The following is a 21953-nucleotide window of genomic DNA, read 5'->3' as shown; positions in this document are numbered from 1 at the left end:
CTCATGTTGAGATTAATTTATTCCTGTAGTCCTACTGTTCTGTGATGCATCCGAGTGCCTTGCCTGTGTGTGAAAAATAAAGCCGGGAGTTGGGGCCATCTAATTAGATGGCTTAACCCAACGTGCTGGTGTTCGGTCTCCACCAAGCTCTCTTGCTTTGATGGTAACCAAAATAGATGTATAAGTTAATCAGAGGTCTGATTAAATAGCACGACTCTGCGGCATGGGCCGGTGATTGCCAAGCTTCAGTTCAGGCAAATTCTCAGGGGAGTGAGGAAACCAAGCTGAGTTCCAAAGGCCCGGGCTTACACGAGGAAGAGTTTTATAAAACCCACGGGAGGGAATTATTCAGAGTCCTCAGGCCTCAGATCTTAAGGTGATGGCTGGCCTGGAAGCTGACTTCAAAGGAAGACTATGGTTTGGGGAAGGAACACAAACATTTCGCCTGGCAGATTCCAGCTACAGCTTTGCATCTTGCTTGGTGAGGATTTGCGACTAATCAGTCACCTTTCTGTGCCATCCATCTGTCTGTCCATCTATCCCTCTGTCTTCCCATGCATCCTTCCATCTCCCCAGCCATCTTGCAGATGCGTGTTGTGTCTGTGATGTGTAAGGCTTGGTGCTTTGATCTTGCCATCATTTGTTTAAATTAGTGGCCATTCTACTATGTTAGGTTTGTCCCTCTGGGTTCTTTCTCATCTTTCTTCACTCTTCCCCTTGGGCTGACACCTAAGGGCTGCAACCCCAAGCTTACTTGCTCACTGGATTTTGTTGGAGTTTGCCCAGTGGGGTGCCCTGGCAGGAGTCCTAGGGGCAGGAGGAGAGGGGGAGCTGAGATCTCTCTCCTTGATCCATCCTGAGGGATTGTTGCAGCAAGGTCATGTCCCTCTTCTGAAGGTCACTGCTCCTGCTAAAGGGGCTTATTCATCTGACTCCCCTCTTTGGATACTAGCAGAAGCTGGCATTGGCCCTTCATGCCTTGAGTGGTAACAACCCCCAACTCTTCCCCTCCCCAAGCCTGCCCAGTGCCTCGTTTCTGCCCTTAAATTCTGCATTCACCAACACTCTGACTGATAATAATACACTGGAAATGACTCCCTTTTATAAATGGCAGAAACTCAAGCCTAGCAGACTTGACCAAGTTGACATGGTGATTAATTGACAGTGTCAGAATATGAGCGCAGGTATATATCTGACTCCAGGACCCAAGGTTCAGTTCTGTACTAGATCCCAGAGATGCCCCCAGCCTTCAATATGAAGCATTGAAGAGGCGCGCCTTTGTGTGTTATTTGCTCAGTTCAGTTCGGTGCCTCAGTCGTGTCCGAGTCTTTGTCAACCTCATGAACCGCAGCACACCAGGCCTCCCTGTCCATCACCAACTCCCAGAGTTTACCCAAACCCATCTCCATTGAGTCAGTGATGCCATCCAACCATCTCATCCTCTGTCATCCCCTTCTCCTCCTGCCTTCAATCTTTCCCAGCATCAGGGTCTTTTCAAATGAGTCAGCTCTTCGCATCAGGTGGCCAAAGTATTGGAGTTTCAGCTTCAACACCAGCCCTTCCAATGAACACTCAAGACTGACCTCCTTTAGGATGGACTGGTTGGATCTCTTTGCAGTCCAAGGGACTCTCAAGAGTCTTCTCCAACACCACAGTTCAAAAGCATCAATTCTTCAATAGTTGCTCAGCCATGTCCAACTCTCTGCAACCCCATGGACTCCTCTGTCCATGGAATTTTCCAGGTAAGAATACTGGAGTGGGTTGCTATTCCCTTCTCCAGAGGATCTTCCACACACACAGATCAAACCCAAGCATAGCTATATACATACTGGAAATGGGGAGAGAGAATCAGGACAAAGGGTGGGAGCACATTTGCTGAGGATCTTTTGTCTACCAAGCAGTTGAGTCCTTTAGACTGCTTCAGTTTTTACAGTAACCATGTGATATAGCAGCAGCTCCATTTTTATGGGTAAAGAAACCAAGGCTTAGAGAGATCAACCCTTCATGTGGGGCTGGAGTCCAGATTTGAACTTTTGTTTGTTTTTTCCCTCCTCCTTGCTACCCAGGAGCAAGATGACAGATTGTAGGCAGTCGTCATTGGTTCTTTCGAAATTAACACATGGTGAAGAGTTCGTTTATGTTTTCTTTTTTTCTGGTCAGAATTGTACTCACTTAATGCAAAGAGCCGTTGCAAAACTGAGAATAAGGAATAGCTAAAATGGTATTTTCAGACAAATTGGAGATGAAAACATAACATGGAGTAGGTGTGAGAGACGGAATGGGTCAGATGAGTTATCACAGAAGGTCCTTTCTGATAGCTTTCTTAAACTGACTTCGTAAGCTCCTGCTTCCCATCACTGGATCCTTATATGTTTAAAATGAAGAGTGTCACGCTTAGGTTTTCTTTACAACATTAGTAGTTGCTAATTTTTTCAAGTTGGCAAAAATAGATTAAATGTGTGTATGTAACATGAATATATATATATATATGTGTATGTGTGTGTATCTGGGGCTTCACTGGTGGCTCAGATGGTAAACAATCTGCCTGCAATATAGGAGACCCTGGTTCAATCCCTGGGTTGGGAAGATCCCCTGGAGAAGAGAATGGCTACCCATTCCAGTATTCTTGCGTGGTGAATTCTGTGGACAGAGGAACCTGGCAGGCTACAGTCCATGGGGTCTCAAAGAGTCAGACACGACTGAGCACTAACACTTTTTCATATCTATATCTATCTGTAGAGAGAGACTGTGTACTCCTATCATCCCCCAAATGATTTGTGTTAGTGGTTTGATGCTGTGCTTCCATTTCTTTTTTCTCTGCATTAATCTGGGTGGATATGTTTTCATGTTGTTTGTTTATATATAGTGGTTATTTGCAAAAGCAGTTTTTAAGCTTCCTTTTTTATTTACTTTTAACATTATATGTCAGTTTCTTTTCATTCCATCTTAATCTATATTGTTTGTAACAACTGCACAGTGTGCTATCAATGCTTTGTGTTTGCATAAGGTTTTAGTTGTGACATGCAGGATCTTTTTTTTCTTTAGCCGCAGCATGCAGTCTCTTTGTTGAGACGGAAATGGAATGGCAACCCACTCCAGTAATCTTGCCTGGAAAATCTTATGGGCAGAGGGGCCTTGTGGACTATAGTCCATGGGGTCACAAAGAGTTGGACATGATTTAGCAACTAAGCAACAACAAATATTGGCTCTTAGCTGTGGCATGTGGGATCTTGGGGCATATGGGTTCTAGTTCCGTGACCAAGGATTGAACCTGCATTGGGAGTGTGGAGTCTTAACCACTGTACCACTGGGAAAGTCCCCTATCAAATTTTTAAAATACCACGTTTTAATTGACTGTTTAGTTTTTCGGCATTTGGATTGTTGCTATTTGTTTACTTTTATGACATGATGCGGAGAAGGCACTGGCACCCCATCCAGTACTCTTGCCTGGAAAATCCCATGGACGGAGGAGCCTGGTGGGCTGCAGTCCATGGGGTCGCTAAGAGTTGGACATGACTGAGCGACTTCGTTTTCACTTTTCACTTTCATGCATTGGAGAAGGAACTGGCAACCCACTCCAGTGTTCTTGCCTGGAGAATCCCAGGGACGGGGGAGCCTGGTGGGCTTCTGTCTATGGGGTCGCACAGAGTCGGACACGACCGAAGCGACTTAGCAGCAGCAGCAGCAGCATGACATGATGATGAACTTCAGGAATAAAACTGATCTCGTTCTTAAGTGTGACTTAAAAAAAGTGTGTCCTCGAATGGAATTACAAGGACAAAAAGGGTGAATAGTTTTTTTTGGAATTTTTATGGGGCGACCACATTTCCATTAAAGGGTTCCATTTCAAATGTTCCTTCCTTGAAAACAAATGTGCTTTGGCTTCCATGGAGATTGCCGTGGCAGCTGAGCCGAGACCCTGCCCATGGTGATCTTCATAAATGGCCTGTGCTTCTGGGAGCCTTCATCACCCTGGTGTTCGGTATTACTGTCAGCCTTCGTTAGTAGTATTAGTACTAGTAGTACCATTACTGGTTTACCAAATGGCACTAAGCTGTGTGACTCGCTGATGTCCCCGCCCACCTGAGGGACATCTGGCATTCCTTTGTTCTTGTATGTTCTCACTTGCTCAGTCGTGTCTGACTCTGCGACCCCGTGGACTGTAGCCTGCCAGGCCCCTTTGTCCATGGAATTTTCCAGGCAAGAATACTGGAGTGGGTTGCTATTTCCTACTCCGTGGGGTCTTCCTGACCCAGAGATTGAACCAGCCTCTCCTGCACTGGCAGGCGGGTTTACCGCTCAGCCACCTGTCATTTCTTAATAGCATGTGAGTCTCTTTTTCTGTTTTGCATATAGGGTTATCGTTACCATCTTTCTAAATTCCAGAGGGAGGTGGGAGGGGGGAATCGGGATGGGGAATACATGTAAATCCATAGCTGATTCATGTCAATGTATGGCAAAAACCACTACAATATTATAAAGTAATTAGCCTCCAACTAATAAAAATAAATGGGAAAAAAAAAACAACAACATGGAAGATTATGGGTATTTTTGTAGAGTTAGGAAATTGGGTACATAGGATTTCAATAAAAGATTTATATTAAAATGCAAAACAGGTACAATTTTTGCTCACTTTTCTCTGTAAGAGTAAAATAAATAATGGATCCCTTAAAAAAAAAAAATAGCATGTGAGGATTTCAGTGTTAGCACTCCATGGGCCACCCCTCTGTGAGTACATCCTGTCTTGCTACCCAGTGAAGAGTGGCATAGAGATCATTACCAGGTCCTTCCTGTATGTTTATCTGAGAGTGAAAAGAATGGAGCAACAATAACCTGCTCCATTGTAGCTTTAAAAAAATAGATAAGTGTATGGTTTAATGATACCATTAAGTAGTCATTTTTAATGACACAGAAATGTAATAAGAATTTAAGGAATATATCTATCCAGGAACAATTAGACATTGGTTTCAAAAATATATACAGGATGATTCAATATATACAGTATGATTCAAACATTCTTTCGTGAACGTTTTCTCCAATGAGCCTGTATAATTTCTATAATAACAGAAATCTTATTTTAAAATATCTGAGTGTAGTATTTGCATGGGGTAGTTATTTCAAAAACATTACTCTCCTTCTCCCTTGATTCAGATACATTTTCTTCCAAAAGAACTTCACAAGCCCAGCTGTAAATTACATGAACAAATCTTTAAGAAAATATTCATTCATTCACTCTACAAATTTTTATCGGAACCTTTTGATGTACCAGGCACTATCTATAATGCTTGTGTAAAAAATTAAATGTACTGATTTTCTTTTTGCTTTCTCCTACTCTTTCTCTTCACTTCCCTGTCTAGTCTGAAGTTTCCTGGATCCCCAACAAACACTACTCTGGGATTTATGGTCTGATGAAGCTTGTCCTCACCAAGACCCTTCCCGCCAACCTGGAGAGGGTCATCGTCCTTGACACAGACATCACCTTTGCAACAGACATTGCCGAGCTCTGGGCTGTGTTCCACAAGTTCAAAGGTAATTATAGCTCTTTTTTGTTTTTCTGACATCTTTGAAGGTATTGACTGACATGACAAGAATAGCAGTTGCATTTTTTTTTAATGTGAGGGCAGCTCTTAATGAGGTCATGCTAATGAAATAGACAAGGAATTATAGAGGTGAGCATCAGTTCCACTCTCATTTGATACATGTTAGAGGAAAACTGGGATTGGCTTGGATGTCTTTAATAATTGAAGAGGTAAGATCTGTGTTCATAGGAAGAACCCAACTGAGGGTTGTTGAATTGCTTTGTAAGAGACAGATATCAAATGTGTGTATTTTGTGTGCCCATAATTGAGTGTTGGCTTTCTCATGTGGAGACACGCATTTATTGGTTTTCCCTTTTTATCAAGTGATACTTTGATTGCTGAGAAAGCCTGTGAGATGGTGGTGATGGCTACTCATTACAGAGTGTTTGAAAATGTTCTTATGACTTTTTCTTTCCTTAAAATTTAATGGTTTATCATTTTAAAGAAGTAAATTTGGCTTTCTAAGAGGTTCTTTCTGGTCAGTTTCTTCTTAGTTTTTATTGTTAACTCTTGTCACTGCCCCGAGGTATGTGTGAGTATCAGGTAGGAAATGGTGAGGACAGTCAGTGTTTATAACTGGTGTGGATGCATGAGAGAAGCAGCAGGCGCAAACCCTGCTATTATTTTAATACCCCTCTCCCAGGCGTCATCCTTTAAATTACGTTATTAGTTTTATATTCTCAATATTAGACAAATACATTGAGAGATAAATCTAGTGGTGAATTTTGCTTTTTTTTTATTCTTCTGGCTTCTGCACTCTGGCTTCTGTGTTTAAAATCCCTCCTGCCTCTTCTCTATCGCTCCTTATCCTCTGAAGGTGAAATATTGCTTCGTGATTTTAAATCACAGCATTCTCAAGAATCACAGGCTATTCCAGTTGGTTTCTGTTTTCATTCACTGACAGAAGAGTAAACTCCTCACCCACTCCAGCCTCTGCCTGTTTCCTTCTGGGAGCCTCCCAGCTTTGGGATAATTGAAAAAAGTCCTTAGCACACCATGGGATTGAAACTACTCTGACCCTTGGACTCTTCCTTGTCAGGATCAAAACTTCCCTTATCCGTGTCAATAATGACACTAATAGACTGTTGAAACAGAGTGTGTCTCGGCTTTCTGATAGCTTCTTCATAGAGTGTTTGGACCTGTTTTAGTTCACAAATAAAGGAACAGGAGCTTGGCAGGATGCAAGGTTCCACCTGGAGCTGAGATCAGAGTGCGTGTGCGCATTGTCTTCCCTGCGCATCTCTTTTCAAGGCCCCCATCACATCTACGTGTTTTTGTTTTTTCCTGATTACACTGCACACTTTCGGGGCATTTTTTCTATAGTGATGTGGCATTTTATTCCTATTTTAGTGCTGACCTTCAGGATTCAGTGATGGACTTATTCAACAGGCACTTGTTGCATCCCCGCTGGGGGTCACCAGCTGTAAGGAGTCATCCACTGGGCCCTGGATGTATGATGAGAAGTGAAGGGGAGGGAGGGTCACCACCTCCCATGGAGGGAGGGACCTCCACCTCCAGCTGGGACCATGTCACTGTAGACGTGATGATCATGTCCATCTTGCAGGATGAGAGTTGTGGTTGTGTGTGGTGGACACTCACATTCCCCTTGGGGAGGAAAGGCTCATTCCTCCAGCTGCTGGGAGACTGCCTGCAGGTGGGCTCTGCTCTCGGCCGTCTTTGGGGAATGGTCTCAGGTGAAGAGAGTCACCTTGCCTGGGGCCACGCCCCACACCATGGACTGAATAATGCATGTGAAATCTTGCAGGATCCACTGGCGTCTGCCTGGCAGCCACATTTCTCTCTTTGGCAAGTCCTGCTGGCACGCCGCCCCTTTCATAGATGCTGTTCCGAGAATTCTCCCTAAGTTAACCCCCAGCGAGCTCACTCCCATTCCTGCATCTGCTTCCCGAGAAACTCAGCCTGCCATATACATTCAGAGCTGCAAGTCTCTCCTGGATGAGTGTAACCCAGCAACATCCCAGGGACGGGTGGTCCCCAAAGGTAACCTGTCGCTGGGAAATCACATCTATTCTGTCCCAGCAAGGACCTGCCACCACGCTGGTGGGGTTCTGTCGCCCATCACAACCACAGTAATAATCCTGGTGTTAAGCCCGCCCACCCCCATATCCCCAAGGACGGGAAGGCACCCAAGGCTCTTGCTGCTCCCAGAGATGACCCAAGGATGTGGATTTGGAGGGCTCAGAGACTCAAGGCAGCTCCTGGGGCAGAGCAGAGTATATGGGCCAAGGTCAGGGCCGGGGAAGTTTGACTGCAAGGAGTTCAGTTAATGGGCTGCATTTTATTTGCCCATCCTCTCATTGGTTCATTTCGAGCATTAGTCAGGCCCCCACAGTGCAGAGGAATATATTAGATGCTGTTGTTAGAACAGGGCACCTGCCTTCAAGGCGCTCACAAGCGAGGAATACTGTGTCTGTGTTTACCTATCACCAGCAAAGGAGTATAACAAGCGTCTGAGGTTTTCCCATGCCCACCCTAACTTTTCTGGGAAAATAAGGAAATAAAAAGAAAATAAGTAAGCTCTTCTCTTTTCCATATGGTGCTCTTTAGTATTGGGTTGTGTATGTGTTTGTGTGTGTGTGATTATTTTTTCTAAACAGAATGATTAGAAGCCAGGTCATGGAATAGGAGTGAAGTCCCTTAGGACAGACCCATAAATGTGGAACACTCTGACCCAGGAGGGAAGGTTTCCCTCTCATAAAGGTAATCGCAGCTGATATCTTTCACTGTAAACCTTTTGAGTGACACTGATGCCATTTGGCCTTGCTGGGATTTCTCTGGCCTGGAACAGCTAGTTTATCTGGGCTGTAGTAACTAGTGTTCAGTCTCATATAGACTTGACTCCTTAAGCATGCTGTGAAATCCCCCTTACCTAAACTCATTACATGGAGAACTAGTAAAGAGCTTTTTAGTAAGGACTTAGGCCAGCCTCAGTCTCTGCCGTGGTCATCGCCTATGTGGCATTTGCCTGTCTCTGCATCATCATCAAGTCTACTACAGGTGGAATGGGGGCAGAATCAAAGGCATAAGGAAGTGTGATTTTCCCCAGATTTGAGAAATAAAACCTCCATCTGCAGAATACTGGCCCAGCTTGTGAAGTTCCAGGACACCCTCTTTAAAGTAGCTGTGAGCCCTAGGAAGTCTCCGCATGTATTCATCATGATCCGGTAGAATAAGCCAGAACTGGAGCCCCTCTGGAGACTGTGACCACAGGCAGGTTACTTGACTCCTCTGGGCCTCAGTGAGCCAAGAACAATGCCAGCAGGGTCCTTGCAGGACATGCACAGATAGTTTGCTTTATTCTTCCCATGTTCCATTTTCTCTAAGGACTCCTGCCAGCAGGTGTGGGGTAACAGCAGATACCATTAGTGGGTGTCCGCTCCAACACCTTGCAACTTTGCCCACAAAACCACGGGGCAGCTGTAAAGTGTACAGTAATGTAAAAAAGCCACATATGAAGAACTTTGGAAGTATTATTTTTGAAAGGACATTTAAGAACTTCTTTGGTTATAATCACTTGCCTTGAAGGGGTTTTTGGACCCTCTAGGGCCTTTGTGTGGGACCTTCCCGCACCCCTTCCTCCCTGCTTCCCTGCTTCTCCAACCCCACCTCCCTACCTTCCACATCTATTCGGTCAGTCATTCATTAATTCATTATCTTTTGAGCCCTTGGACTGGTCCTTGGCCCTGGGGGTAAAATAGTAAGTCACACAGACCCAGACCTGCCCCCATGTTGCTAATTCCTATCAGCTGTTTTTTCTGTGTCGGGAGCCAGACTATCCTGTTTCCCCCTCAGAAGTCTTTAAGTGTCTTTCGGAGATCCTACAGCCTGCACGAGGCAGTGGTGGGGCCTGGATGGAAGCCAGGCCGACCCCAGACTGACCTCAGAGCCTACTAGATGTTTAACCACTGGATTCTAGATCCAGCTGAACTCACAGTTACATAAAGTGTGGAAAGTACATTGAAAGGCAGAATTCACGGAGACGTAGAATCACATTTGAGGGGAAGCAGCCTTGGCCAAGGGGCTTCCCTGATGGTTCAAACGGTAAAGAATCTGCCTGCAATGCAGGAGACCCAGGTTCGATCCCTGGGTCAGGAAGGGCCCCTGGAGAAGGGAATGGCAACCCACTCCAGTAACTCTTGCCTGGAGAATTCCATGGACAGAGGAGCCTGGTGGGCTACAGTCCAAAGGGTTGCAAAGAGTCAGACACAACCAAAGCGACTCAGCAGCAGCAGCAGTCTTGGCCAGGGAGGCTTGTGAAGGGAAGAAGCGATGGCAACATGAGCCTGATGGCCCCACGTAGCAGGGATGCAGTATCCAGAGGCCAGAGGTCCAGAGAGAGCAGTGCAGACACTGAAACACACTGCAGTCTGTTCCTCAGACAGACCAGGCAGGCCCTGCTTTGGTCATTTGCTCTGATGTCCCCGTGCTGGGGATGCTAGTCCCCCTGGTCCCTCCCTGTCTTGCTGCCTGAGCTCCCTTTAAGGTTTTGCTCAAAGCTCAGCTTCTCTGAAGAGTTCTGCCAACTGGCCCCTTTAATCCTGCAACCTGGGGTACCATCCCATTCCTCTCACGCTGTTCTTTCCTGTTTTTTACTGCATCCATCATCTTCTAATCTAGTCCATAATTGCTTATTAAGATTGCTCTGCTCCACCCAGGAAGCCGCACAGACCCCCCGATACCAAGCACCTGGCTGGCTTTACTTGATTATTGTGTATCTTTCCAGCTAATACATACGTACCTTGAGGGCAGAGGTCTTTGTCTTCTTCCTGACGCTTTCCCAGCACCTAGAACAATACCTGGCAGGTGCTCCTTAAATAAATGAACAGATAAAACATGTGATTCCAGGTTTGCAGAGTAGGAAATAAGGCAAGAGAACCATGAAAGGTTTTGTCAATTGCAACTTTGGGTTTTATCTAAAGGTAACTGAAAACCAGTTGAGAGTTTTAGGTACAGAAAAGGATGCTCAGATTTTCAGATTTGAAAAGGTTCCTTTGGCTGCAGGGTGGGGTTGTTCTATAAGATGAAGCAGGACACCAGTGCCTTGAAAGAAAGTTTTGGCAGTAGGTGGGAGGTTGTCTACTGCTGTGGTCCAAGCAAGGTATGACAGTGGCCTTATAGCAGGATGTTGCCCTTGGGGGCAGCAGGTGATGTCAAAGAGAGACGAAGGCGAGTGGAGTGGATGGCCCCAGGTGATGAGTTCTGTGTTAGGTGTATACAGGTGGAATGAATAGGTCTGAGTCTTACAAAAGCCTCTGGGCTGGAGGTATCTTTAGTTGTTTCATTTTTGGAATGAAAATAAAGCTATTTTTTAAAAATGTTCCCATTGGACTATGACAGTTTCCTTTTCCGATTTCCAGATGTAGAATCCAGGGGTGCTGATGCTGCGACTCCCAGCCCTAAAGGGAGGGTGGCTGGCTGGATCTGCTGTTTAGCCAATGGGAGGTCCATTGGGTGATGGCAGGTGGAGGTCAGCGCATCCAAAGGCCGGACGAGGTGTGATTGGCAGGCTGTGATTAGCAAGGATGGAGAGCAGACTTCTTGGGAAGAGGGTCATGGAGTGCACCCTGATTGTGTCAGGAGACCCTGACAGTGCAGCTCACACCCAGTGAGTGATGTCAGTTCCTGCCTCTAGTTACCACTGTGTCATCAAGCCAGCCACGTCGTGATTGCCCTGTCTGTGTGGGATGGGACAGGACAGCCACGCCCGTGCTCCCCAGGGTCCCCTGATGAGGCAAAGGGACCTCTGTCCACTGTGTGAATTTCCTTCATGCACAGGGATGCAGGCTCTCTGTGAAGTGAGCTAGAGAGACACTATGAGTCTCCTAGGGAAGAGAAGGAAGGAGAAGTTTCTAGAGTGCTGTGAGGTATTTCTTCCACCTCGTCCTTATTCAGCTCAAGAGTCTACTTCTGAAGTCATTGGACATAGATGTTCAGGGCCTTTCCTAAGGCTGCCTCCCATCCGTCCTCTCACCGTCTTTTCTAACCTTGGCACTGTTCACGTCTCTGGACCTCTGTTTCTTACTGGCAGAGTGGGGATGATGACGTGGCGAGGGTGATGTGAAAGGAGACGTAAAAAGGTCTCAGCATGGTGCCTGATGCAGAGGAGGAGGACCAGCAGCGTGTCGTTGCTGCTGTTTCTAATATGTGAGTCATTTTACTGTCGTCACAGTAAGCAGCTGTCTGCCTACCTGAAAGAGTCAAGGTGGGAAAATCTTCATCTTAGAGGAGATGGTGTTAGTCCTCTGTGAGTAAGAAAATTTCCCCAGATATCCTCGATCAAGATGAGGATGGAGGGGTGGGTACAATTATCCAGTGGAATATTGCTCAGCCATTAAAAGAAGGAAATAATGCCATATGCAGCAACATGGATAGATCTAGAGATGGTCATCCTGAGTGAAGTAAGTCAGAGAAGGAGAAAGTAAGTCAGAGAAGGGATGTCAGAAATAAGTTTGACATCCCTTATATGTGAAATCTAAAATGAAATGATACACTTGAACTTACAAAACAGAAAAACACTTACGGACGTAGAAAACAAGCTTCTGGTTCCCTGCACATACTGCTGTGTTTAAGATGGATAACCAACAAGGATATACTACAGGGCACAGGGAACTCTGTCCAATGTTATGCGGCAGCCTGGATGAGAGGGGAGTTTGGGGGAGAATGGATACATGTATGTGTATGGCTGAGTCCCTTTGCTGTTGACCTGAAACTATCACAACATTATTAATCAGCTGTATCTCAATACAAAATAAAACGCTGTTTTGTTTTTTTTTAAGACAAAGCTAAATGAGAAAAAAAAATTTTTTAAATGAGGATGGGGGCCTGGGAGGAGGGTCATGTAAGAAGAAGGGTCAGGATTTTGTCGTGATGGGAGTCACCAGCTGTGTGTCTCAGTGGGGAGGAGTATGAGGTTCTCGGACCTGAGTGGAGGCCCGGCTCGCCCCTGTAATTGACACTTCAGTTTTAATAGGAATAATATTTCAGAAGCAAAATACGTAACTCACCTAGTCCTTTGCAGGGATCTGTTAAGTTATCTCAGTTTTTGATGCAGATATTTTTGCATTTTACAGTTTCTGAAACTGAGATGTGATTTACCAAAGCCCCTTGGCTGTTGATCTTTTTCTCCTAGAAAATGTTTTGCTATATCAGTGTTCCCTTAGAATCTAGAAAATATGCCACTATTATTTTTATCAGTATTGTTTCTCTAGGTTTTCCTTTTATCTTAGAGTGCTGGAGGGAAGATGGAGGGTGAGTAGTTCTGGGCTAGAGAAGGAAGAACTGAATTGGCAGGCTGATTAGAATCAGTGAGAGAGAAGGATCTTAGGGTCTCGGATCTTAGGGTCCCCTTGAGTACCTTTTATTATGTGACCTCAGGGTCCTGAGACCTTGTGCTGTTGCTGTTTTTGGTAAATACCTTGCTTGAGTCTCACAGTTAGAATGGTTCCACCTCCTGACAGGCCCACGGGACTTTTTTAAAATTTCAGGGAGAGATAATGATAAGTTTAAAGATTAAAACTATAGGGAGTTCCTCTGCCCAAAGGTATTTTCTCGCTCATTCAGACATTCGATAAATGTTTACTGAACACCTACTTGGTACTGGATGCACAAGTTATGCAAAATAAGGCCTGATTCAGTAGAAATTCATGTGACTAACTCATCCTTACTTGAAAAATATCAGACACTTTCGGGGAAGATTTTAGGGTTACCTGCCATTCGTGTGAATTACTCACTTCGGTTGCTTTTCTAATATTTTTCTGATATCAGCTGCCTTGAGTGAAGGAAATCTTGATCGTGAATGTAGCCCTTGTGGGTGCTTGGATGTGTGGACTGTCCTAGGTCATTCTGGGGGAATTAGGAGATGAGAGGGTGGGGCAGGATCAAATAAAGGTACTAAAGACTTAGTGGGGGTGACTGTGAGAGACAGATGCAGACCAAGTAGCAGGAAGAGGCAGAAGCAAATACTGAATCAGTTTATGAAGGGACTTCCCTGCCGGTCCAGTGGTTAAGACTTCACCTTCCAATGCAGGGAGTGCTGGTTTGACCCCTAGTCAGAGAGCTAAGATTGCACATGCCTCGTGGCCAAATAATCCAAACATAAAACAGAAGCAATACTGTCACAAATTCAATAAAGACTTTAGAAGTGGTCCATATTAAAAAAAAACAAACTTTAAAAAATAAATTTATGGAGTCAGAGACAAAGCCCATCTTGAGAATCACGTGCTTAGGAAAGAAGCCTTTTTGTTCTTGTTTGTTCTATAAGTATCTGGGCCAAAGGGGTCTTCCCTGAGGGTTAACTCTGTTCCAAGTCTGTATTAGTGAAATACCAAATCGGATTAACAGGCATATGCTAGTCAAGCAACTAATGGTCATTTGCAACTGTGTTCTCTGAGCAGTAATTCTGAATTGCAGGGTGGAGGCTTTCAGTATCAGAATTAATTACCTATAGTGTCTTTGCAAACTGTGCAACTCCAAGGCCCCTCCCGTCTCCTGCCAGCGGTCTGGACCACATCAATGCCTTGGCCACCATTGCTTTCATGCAAGATTTCTCCACCTCAGTGCTCTTGACATTTGGGGTTGGGTAATTCGTCATCATGGGGGCTGTCCTGTCATCCCTAGCCTCTACTCACTAGATGCCAGTTGCACTCCCCTTCCCCAGTTGTAACCAGCAAACGTATCTCCAGGCATCTGCAAGTGTCCCCTGAGGACAGTCTTTCTCTGTTGAGAATGTCTTCCTTAGTGGTTCCATTACTGATTTTAGAAAAAGGTATAGGAAGTCCAGCGCTGGTGGTGCTGCTTTACCTAGTTTATAATGGCCAGTGCCAAAGAAGAAATGAAATCTGAACTTTCTGCCGCTTGTTTATTGGTTCATATCTTGGAGACCCCCTACCACGTGCCCTTTATGAATGACTTTCGGAGTCAACCCTATGCTCAAGCTTCTGCTGCATGCACTTCAGACTTCCTTTCCCCTTTTTTTATGCTCAACACTACCTTCCAAGATGCTTGATGTGTGGATTGTTTCCTCTCCTAGAGCTACAGATAGTCGAATAGCCACTAGTGAATTTCCTCCTTCAGAAGATGAAGTGGTTGTTGCAAGTAGCTAAGTCGTGTCTGACTCTTCGACCCCATGGACTGCAGCACACCAGGCTCCTCTGTCCTCCACTGCCTCCCAGAGCTTGCTCAAATTCGTGTCCATTGAGTCGGTGATGCTATCCAATAATCTTGTCCTCTGCTGCCCCCTTCTCCTTCTGCCTTCAATCCTTCCCAGCATCAGGGTCTTTTCCAATGAGTTGACTCTTTGCATCAGGTGGCCGAAGTATTGGAGCTTCAGCTTCAGTCCTTCCAATGAATGTTCAGGGTTGATTTCCTCTAGGATTGACTGGTTGGATCTCCTTGCTGTCCAAGAGACTCTCAGGAGTCTTCTCCAGCCCCACGGTTCAAAAGCATCAATTCTTTAGTGCTCAGCCTTCTTTATAATGCCTTCATTCTCTTGTACCTGGAACGAAACTTGGTACCAAGGGGACGCATGACTGAATTGACCTGACTCAAATGCATTCTTCCATAAGTTAGGGTAGGACCCTCTGGAGTTTATGATTTTTCCCTCGGAATCAGAAGACCCAACATGCTGCTCATCTCCATACTTGTGAAGAGAGGAAATCATGTCATTCTGTGACTACTGCAAGGACACATTTTTTTTTCTCCTAAACACGTACACATAGATTATTAGCAACATCTAATATGTGACAAGGACGGACATGGCCTGTCAAGGAAGACAAATGGCTGTTCTCTTCTCCATGCGGTGCACTGGGCTTGTGCATCTGGAGAGTGCAGTGGGCAGATTCGTGTGTGCTAATTCCTTATTGAGATGGATGGAGGGGCCGTTGAAGGGAACACTGTCAGCCAGCATAGGATGGGGTGAAATCACCAGCTTCCCAAGAAGCAGAAGGATATTTTTTTCATTATCCACCATCTCCATTTGACCAGGAAGCTTGGGTTTCTGTTTTCTGGCTTACCTTTTGCTAGGTCTCAGGACAGAGAAGGTGTGACAATTTGAGGCTTCTCTTCTTTACGGCTGAGATGTCAAAAGATCATATCCCATGATGGCAAAAATGCTTAAAAGATTCAAAAAGGATTTCCCAAATCTACCCAATAATCCATTTTCTGGGGCAGGGAGGAGAATGATGTGATACAAGAATATTAAAAAAAATTTTAAAAAGAGGCATCCTTTGAAGGATTTTTGGGTGGAAGTGAGAAAGAAGTAAGGGAGGGGAGGGTTGGTTGGCAGAGACGGAACTTGCTTTTTTCTTCTTTAAGTGAACTTTAAAAATTTTTGGAACGGTTTACTATTTACAGAAAAATTATGAAGTTAGTACAGAGTCCCCATATACCTTGCACCCAGTGTCCCTTATTATTATTAATATCTTGAATGAGTTTGGTACATTTGGGGGATACCTTGCTTTGATGAGATGCCTGATACAGTCCAGATTCTGCATGCACCTGGATGTTCCATATATATTAGCTCCTTTCATCCTCACAACAGTCCTGGCAGATGGCTAGTCCAATCTGTGTCTTACAAGAGGGAGAACTAATGCTTAAAAAAGTTAAACAACACACCCAAATCATCTACATGGTAAGTGGGAGAGCCACAGTCTCAGCCTTCAGCCTGTCTTTTTCATTTGTGGATTTAGCCCATAGGTTTTTAAGCAGTGCTCCTTGTCATTCTCAAAGTCAGTACTGAGCTATAAGGATGGGTAAGATGATACACCAGTCTTCATGAAGGTGAACTCTAGTTGAGAATTCAGAAGGGCAAATAAATACTAAGAAAGGGTTATAGTGAGAGATAAGGGCATGTACCAAGCACAATGCTGCCATCCTGGGAGGAGAGATTAGCTCTGGGATCTGGGAAAGTCATCACTCACAACACAAGAAGGAAAATGGGTCTTGTGGGTTGGCTGGAGATCTCCACGTGGGAAAAGTGGGACCAAGGAGAACAAAATGGACCAAACTCATGATGTGAAACAGAATGGCATGTTGCCTGAACTTCAGGGCATTCCTACTGCTGGACCTTTTTGTACAAAGAATTGAGTACGGGTGGGTGGATTGGAAACCTGATGGAAGATTGCCAAGTAGGTGGGAGCTAGATCACGGAAGGTGTGGTGTGGCATGCCACACCAGGGAATTTGGGTTTTTCTAGGAGATGGTGAGAATCCGTTGACAGTCTCTGAGGTGAAGAGTGACCTGATCAGGCTGGTCAGTCCTCAGGATAGAAAGGTGACTGGGCTACAGGGGGTGGGATGGGCTGGATGGTGCCCAACCAAAAGCAGAGTCCAGTCAGTTGGCATGCATGTCAGTAATCCAAGAAACCAATGATCGTTGTCTGAGCTAACGTGGAGGTAGGATGGAACAACATAATCGTTTAAAGATGAGTGTCCCAGTAAGATGTGGTGCACGAGAGAAAAATTCATCTCTAGTTTCCCAGTTTAGACGATTAGGTGGGAAACACAAGAGAAAGCATATATTTAGGGTAAAAAAGTAAGTTCAGCTATCTTAGCTCTGTGATTTTGTGCTGCTACTGGTGGTGGTTAATGTTTCTATAACAAATGCTTCCTCACAATGCACTCCATTTGTGCTCCACTGTGATAGACGTTCTGTCTTAGCTGCTCAGCATCCATGCCCCGCTTCCACCAGCATCAGCAGGATGTCTTTCCTTGTCTTGACTGGTTTTCAGCGTGCGTAACAGTTGGCGATCCTGTCCCTGGTTGCAGGGATAAGGGCATGACCCTGTCCTGCCTAGCAGTGGGACTACAGTCATCTCCCAGGATCTGGTGACTGGTTCACCGTGGTGGTATGCCTGAAGCTGAATCCATCGCAACTAATGAGGGTAAGCCAAGAACTTTTACCGGAACTTCTCGGAAAGATTTTCTACTACAGTTGCTGTTGCTATGAAAAGATAAGACCAGAACTTTTGTTGGACATTTTGCCACTGTGTCAGGGGTCCCCAAGACCACCCCTAGATTCAGTATTCTGTTAGGAGGACTCATGGGAGTCAACATGAGTGGAATTCATGGCTGTGGCTTATTACAGCAAAGGACATAAAGCAAAATCAGCAAAGGACAAAGATGTATGGGGTGGAGTCTAGGGGAAACAAGGCTGAGGCTTCCAGAATCTTCTCCCAATGGAGTCACATGGGGTACACTTGATTCCTCCTGCAGTGTGTGAAATGCTCTCCACTAGGGAAACTCATTAGAAACTCAGCACCCAAGACCTTTATTCAGGGCTGGTCATGTAGACATCTTCTCTTGTTGTTTAGTCATTAAGTCTCTCTGACTCTTTTGTAGCCTGCCTGGTTCCTCTGTCTGTGGGATTTCTCAGGCAAGAATACTGGAGTGGGTTGCCATTTCCTCCTCCAGGGGATCTTCCTGACCCAGGGATCAAACCCATGTCTCCCGCATTGGCAGGCAGCTTCTTTACTACCGAGCTACCCTGGAAGCCCCAGGCGTCCTCTGGCACATAGCAAAATCCCAGACTCCCAAAAGGAAAGCGGGTATTCATCATAAACTATAATGTTTGCATAAGCAATTTTAAACACATTGGGCCATTTTTACCAGGGAGTAATATTAATAGGAGCCTTCCTGGAATGCATGTTCACACATGCCGGCCAAGGGCCAGCTTTGCAAGCAGGTCTTTCTAAGGATGGCAGCCTCAGGCTGGGTGTGTAACTTCTTTCCTACACAGCCACTGGGCCTGAGAGTGAAAGAAAATCTGATATCCTGAGAAGAGAGACAAATTCCATGTTACGCTGTGTTGCAGTCTCTAATTCCAGCCAGGCCGGGAGCAAAATATCTTTCTTTTTTTTTAATTTCTTAAAGTCAGTTTAAATTTCTGTTACTTGCAGCCTTAAGGCGCACACTGGCCAATAGAACCTATTCTAAATACAGTGTCCTTTTCTTATTCCCTTCCCACAAACCCCCATCACCACTTCCTGTCTCAGGCAGATGGGGTCCTCCTCCGTGACCATAACAGGTAATAGACATTTGCACATTTCTGATACATGAAGAGATTTTTCTTTAGCATTTTAGAGTGCTGTTATGTCTAGATGGAGAAGGTAGATTTCGGAACCTATTGGCCCACAGATATGACCTAAATTGAAAGTTTAACATACCTGAATATCTCCTTGATCTTCCCTTTTGCAAATTGCTCTGCTCTGAGAAATTGTACACTGCTCATGGTAAGTAGTACCTGCAGCTTGGGCTGTGTCCTGGGCTTTCTTCCTTGTTTGGTCTAATTAATTGTGTCATCATTCAAGCAGATGAGGTGTGTGCCTTCCTGGGACATCAATTACAAAATAAATCAGTGTTTGTCAAAGTGAAGAGGTGGCATGTTGAAAGATAAATTTTCTTTCCGGTCTTGTACAGAAACAAAAGGAAATGAGGGAAGTTGTAGCGTGGCTTTGCTGGCATGCACACATATAGAAAACAGGATCGGAAGCAATCTTAGAGATTGGGAACTAGTGCACTGCTTTTTGTTGCAAAGGCAAAGAAGACCCAGAAGGTCTTTCATTTGTATGATGCAGTTGCAAGACTACTTAACTTGGATGTGGGTCTGTGTTCTACCACACTAGCCTTAGGCAAGTCACTCTCCGTTTCTGAACCAAGGATATCTGTTCAATAAGTATTTGTTGAATGACTGGTGAAGAGATGAATGAGTCTGTAAAATAGGTTTGACTGGGATCTCAGTGCTCCTTTAAGGTCTGCGAATCTTATACAAATTCACACTGGCAGAAGCAGAGCCAGAACAATATAAAGTGTGAGTACCTTTGATATCTTTCTTGCCCTCATGCTCTGCATTTATCTGTTGACTTGGCCTTCAAGGTCTATGCCAGTCTGACCCTGGTTGACGCTAAAAAATTAGTTCCTATAGTCCCCCCTTATCTGCAAGTGATTGCCGGAAACTGGATAGGACCAAATGTTATATAGGCTATGTGTTTTCCTACATTACTTTGGCAACAAAGGTCCGTCTAGTCAAGGCTATGGTTTTTCCAGTGGTCATGTATGGATGTGAGAGTTGGACTATAAAGAAAGCTGAGCACTGAAGAATTGATGCTTTTGAACTGAGGTGTTAGAGAAGACTCTTGAGAGTTCCTTGGACTGCAAGGAGATCCAACTAGTCCATCCTAAAGGAGGTCAGTCCTGAGTGTTCATTGGAAGGACTGATGCTGAAGCTGAAACTCCAGTACTTTGGCCACCTGGTGTGAAGAGCTGACTCATTGGATAAGACCCTGATGCTGGGAAAGATTGAGGAGGATTGGGAAAGGAGGAGAAGGGGACAACAGAGGATGAGATGGTTGGATGTCATCACCGACTCAATGGACATGAGTTTGGGTAAACTCTGGGAATTGGTGATGGATAGGGAGGCCTGGTGTGCTGCGGTCCATGGGGTCACAAAGAGTCAGACACAACTGAGTGACTGAACTGAACTGAACTTAAACATACCTTGGACTGCAAAGAGATCAAACCAGTCAATTCTGAAGGAAATCAGTCCTGAATATTCATTGGAAGGACTGATGCTGAAGCTGAAACTCTAATACTTCGGCCACCTGATGCAAAGAACTGACTCATTGGAAAAGACCCTGATGCTGGGAAAGGTTGCAGGCAGGAGGAGAAGGGCATGAGATGGTTGGATGGCGTCACCCACTCAATGGATGTGAGTTTGAGCAAGTTCCGGGAGTTGGCTGATGGACAGGGAAGCCTGGTGTGCTGCAGTCCATGGGGTCACAAAGAGTCAAACACAACTGAATGGCTGAACTGAACTGATATGTACCTACCTATGATAAAGTTTAATTTATAAATTAGACACAGAGTATCCACATTGTCAACATCGGTACTCTTGGCTTTGGGCCATTGTTAAGTAAAACAAGGGTTCCTTGAACATAAGCATCACAATACCTCAACATCCCATCTAATAACCAAGGCAGCTATTAATACTAAGTGACTCATGGGTGGCCTTGTTTTCAGTCACTATGTTGCGTCTGACTCTGAAGTCCCATGGACTGCAGCATGCCAGATTTCCCTGTCCTTGCGTATCTCCTGGAGTGTATTCAAACTCAGGTCCATTGAGTCAGTGATGCCATCCAACTATCTCATCCTCCTTACTCTCTTCTCCTACCTTCAACCATTCCCAGCATCAGGGTCTTTTCCAATAAGTCTGCTCTTTGCATCAGGTAGCCAAAGTATTGGAACTTCAGTATCAGTCCTTCCAATGAAAGACATTAGAAATCAAATTCAGGACTGATTTCCTTTAGGACTGATTGCTTTGATCTCCTTGCTGTCCAAGGGACTCTCAGAAGGCTTCTCCAGCACCACAGTTCGAAAGCATCAATTCTTTGGCACTCAGCCTTCTTTATGGTCCAACTCTCACATCCATACATGACTACTGGAAAAACCATAGCTTTGACTATCTGGACCTTTGTCAGCAAAGTAATGTCTCTGCTTTTTTAATACACTGTCTAGGTTTGTCAGAGCTTTCCTTCCAAGGAGCAAGCATCTTTCAATTTCATGGTTGCAGTCACCATCCACAGTGATTTTGGAGCCCAAGAAAATAAAATCTACTACTGTTTCCAATTTTTCCCCTTCTATTTGCCATGAAGTGATGGGACCAGATGCCATGATCTCATTTTCTTTTTTCTGAATGTTGAGTTTTAAGCCAACTTCTTCACTCTCCTCTTTCACCCTTATCAGTAGGCTCTTTAGCTTCTCTTTGCTTTCTGCCATTAGTGTTGTATAATCTGCATATCTGAGGTTGTTGGTATTTCTCCCAGCATCTTGATTCCAGTTTGTGATTCATCCAGCCCAGGATTCTGCATGATGTACTCTGCATATAAGTTAAATAAGCAGGATGACAATATACAGCCTTGTCTTGAATGAACAAAATTAGCTTTTCAGTTTCTGTGGCTCTTTGGGTTCTACAACATTCTTTTTTTCCCCTTTCTGCTCCTGTGAAGTGGCAAATCACAGATGCCCTGGAGCCACCCTGGGGGCTTGCACCACCAAGTTCATATACAGGCAAGAAAACACTAGGTAAGGTAGAAACAGACACAGAGTACGGGGGAGTGATGATGTCAGGCCCCAGAGTTCCTGGAGAAGTTAGATCTCCCAAGAGTGAGTGGTGACATGTTGGCTCAGCCTAGTGAGAATTTCAGAACAGAAATCCGGCTTCCAACCCATGCTAGGTCCTAGCCTCTGTCTCTGGAGACAGTCTTGGAAGCCACTACAGTAGGAGGTGGGGTTTTGAAAACTCCTGGAAGCTTTTCATAGCAACACACAGTAGGTGCTCTTCCCCAAATGCTTGTTTCCCTTA

The 21953-nt window shown here is 44.9% G+C and overlaps 1 protein-coding gene across 2 annotated transcripts in view; it reads left to right on the top strand.

Moving 5' to 3' along the window:
- LARGE1 (LARGE xylosyl- and glucuronyltransferase 1) overlaps nucleotides 1-21953 on the top strand; it is a 605065-nt gene that overhangs the window by 342996 nt on the left and 240116 nt on the right. For both annotated transcript variants that reach the window (XM_043439875.1, XM_043439876.1), the window contains one exon: nucleotides 5358-5529. In XM_043439875.1, coding sequence (XP_043295810.1) covers nucleotides 5358-5529 — 172 coding nt within the window. The remainder of the gene's footprint in view (nucleotides 1-5357; nucleotides 5530-21953) is intronic.

This window comes from Cervus canadensis, chromosome 21 (assembly GCF_019320065.1).
Source record: "Cervus canadensis isolate Bull #8, Minnesota chromosome 21, ASM1932006v1, whole genome shotgun sequence".
NCBI lineage: Eukaryota > Metazoa > Chordata > Mammalia > Artiodactyla > Cervidae > Cervus > Cervus canadensis.
The sequence above is the reverse complement of the archived record's forward strand: the minus strand, read 5'-3'. Positions and strand labels throughout refer to the sequence as shown.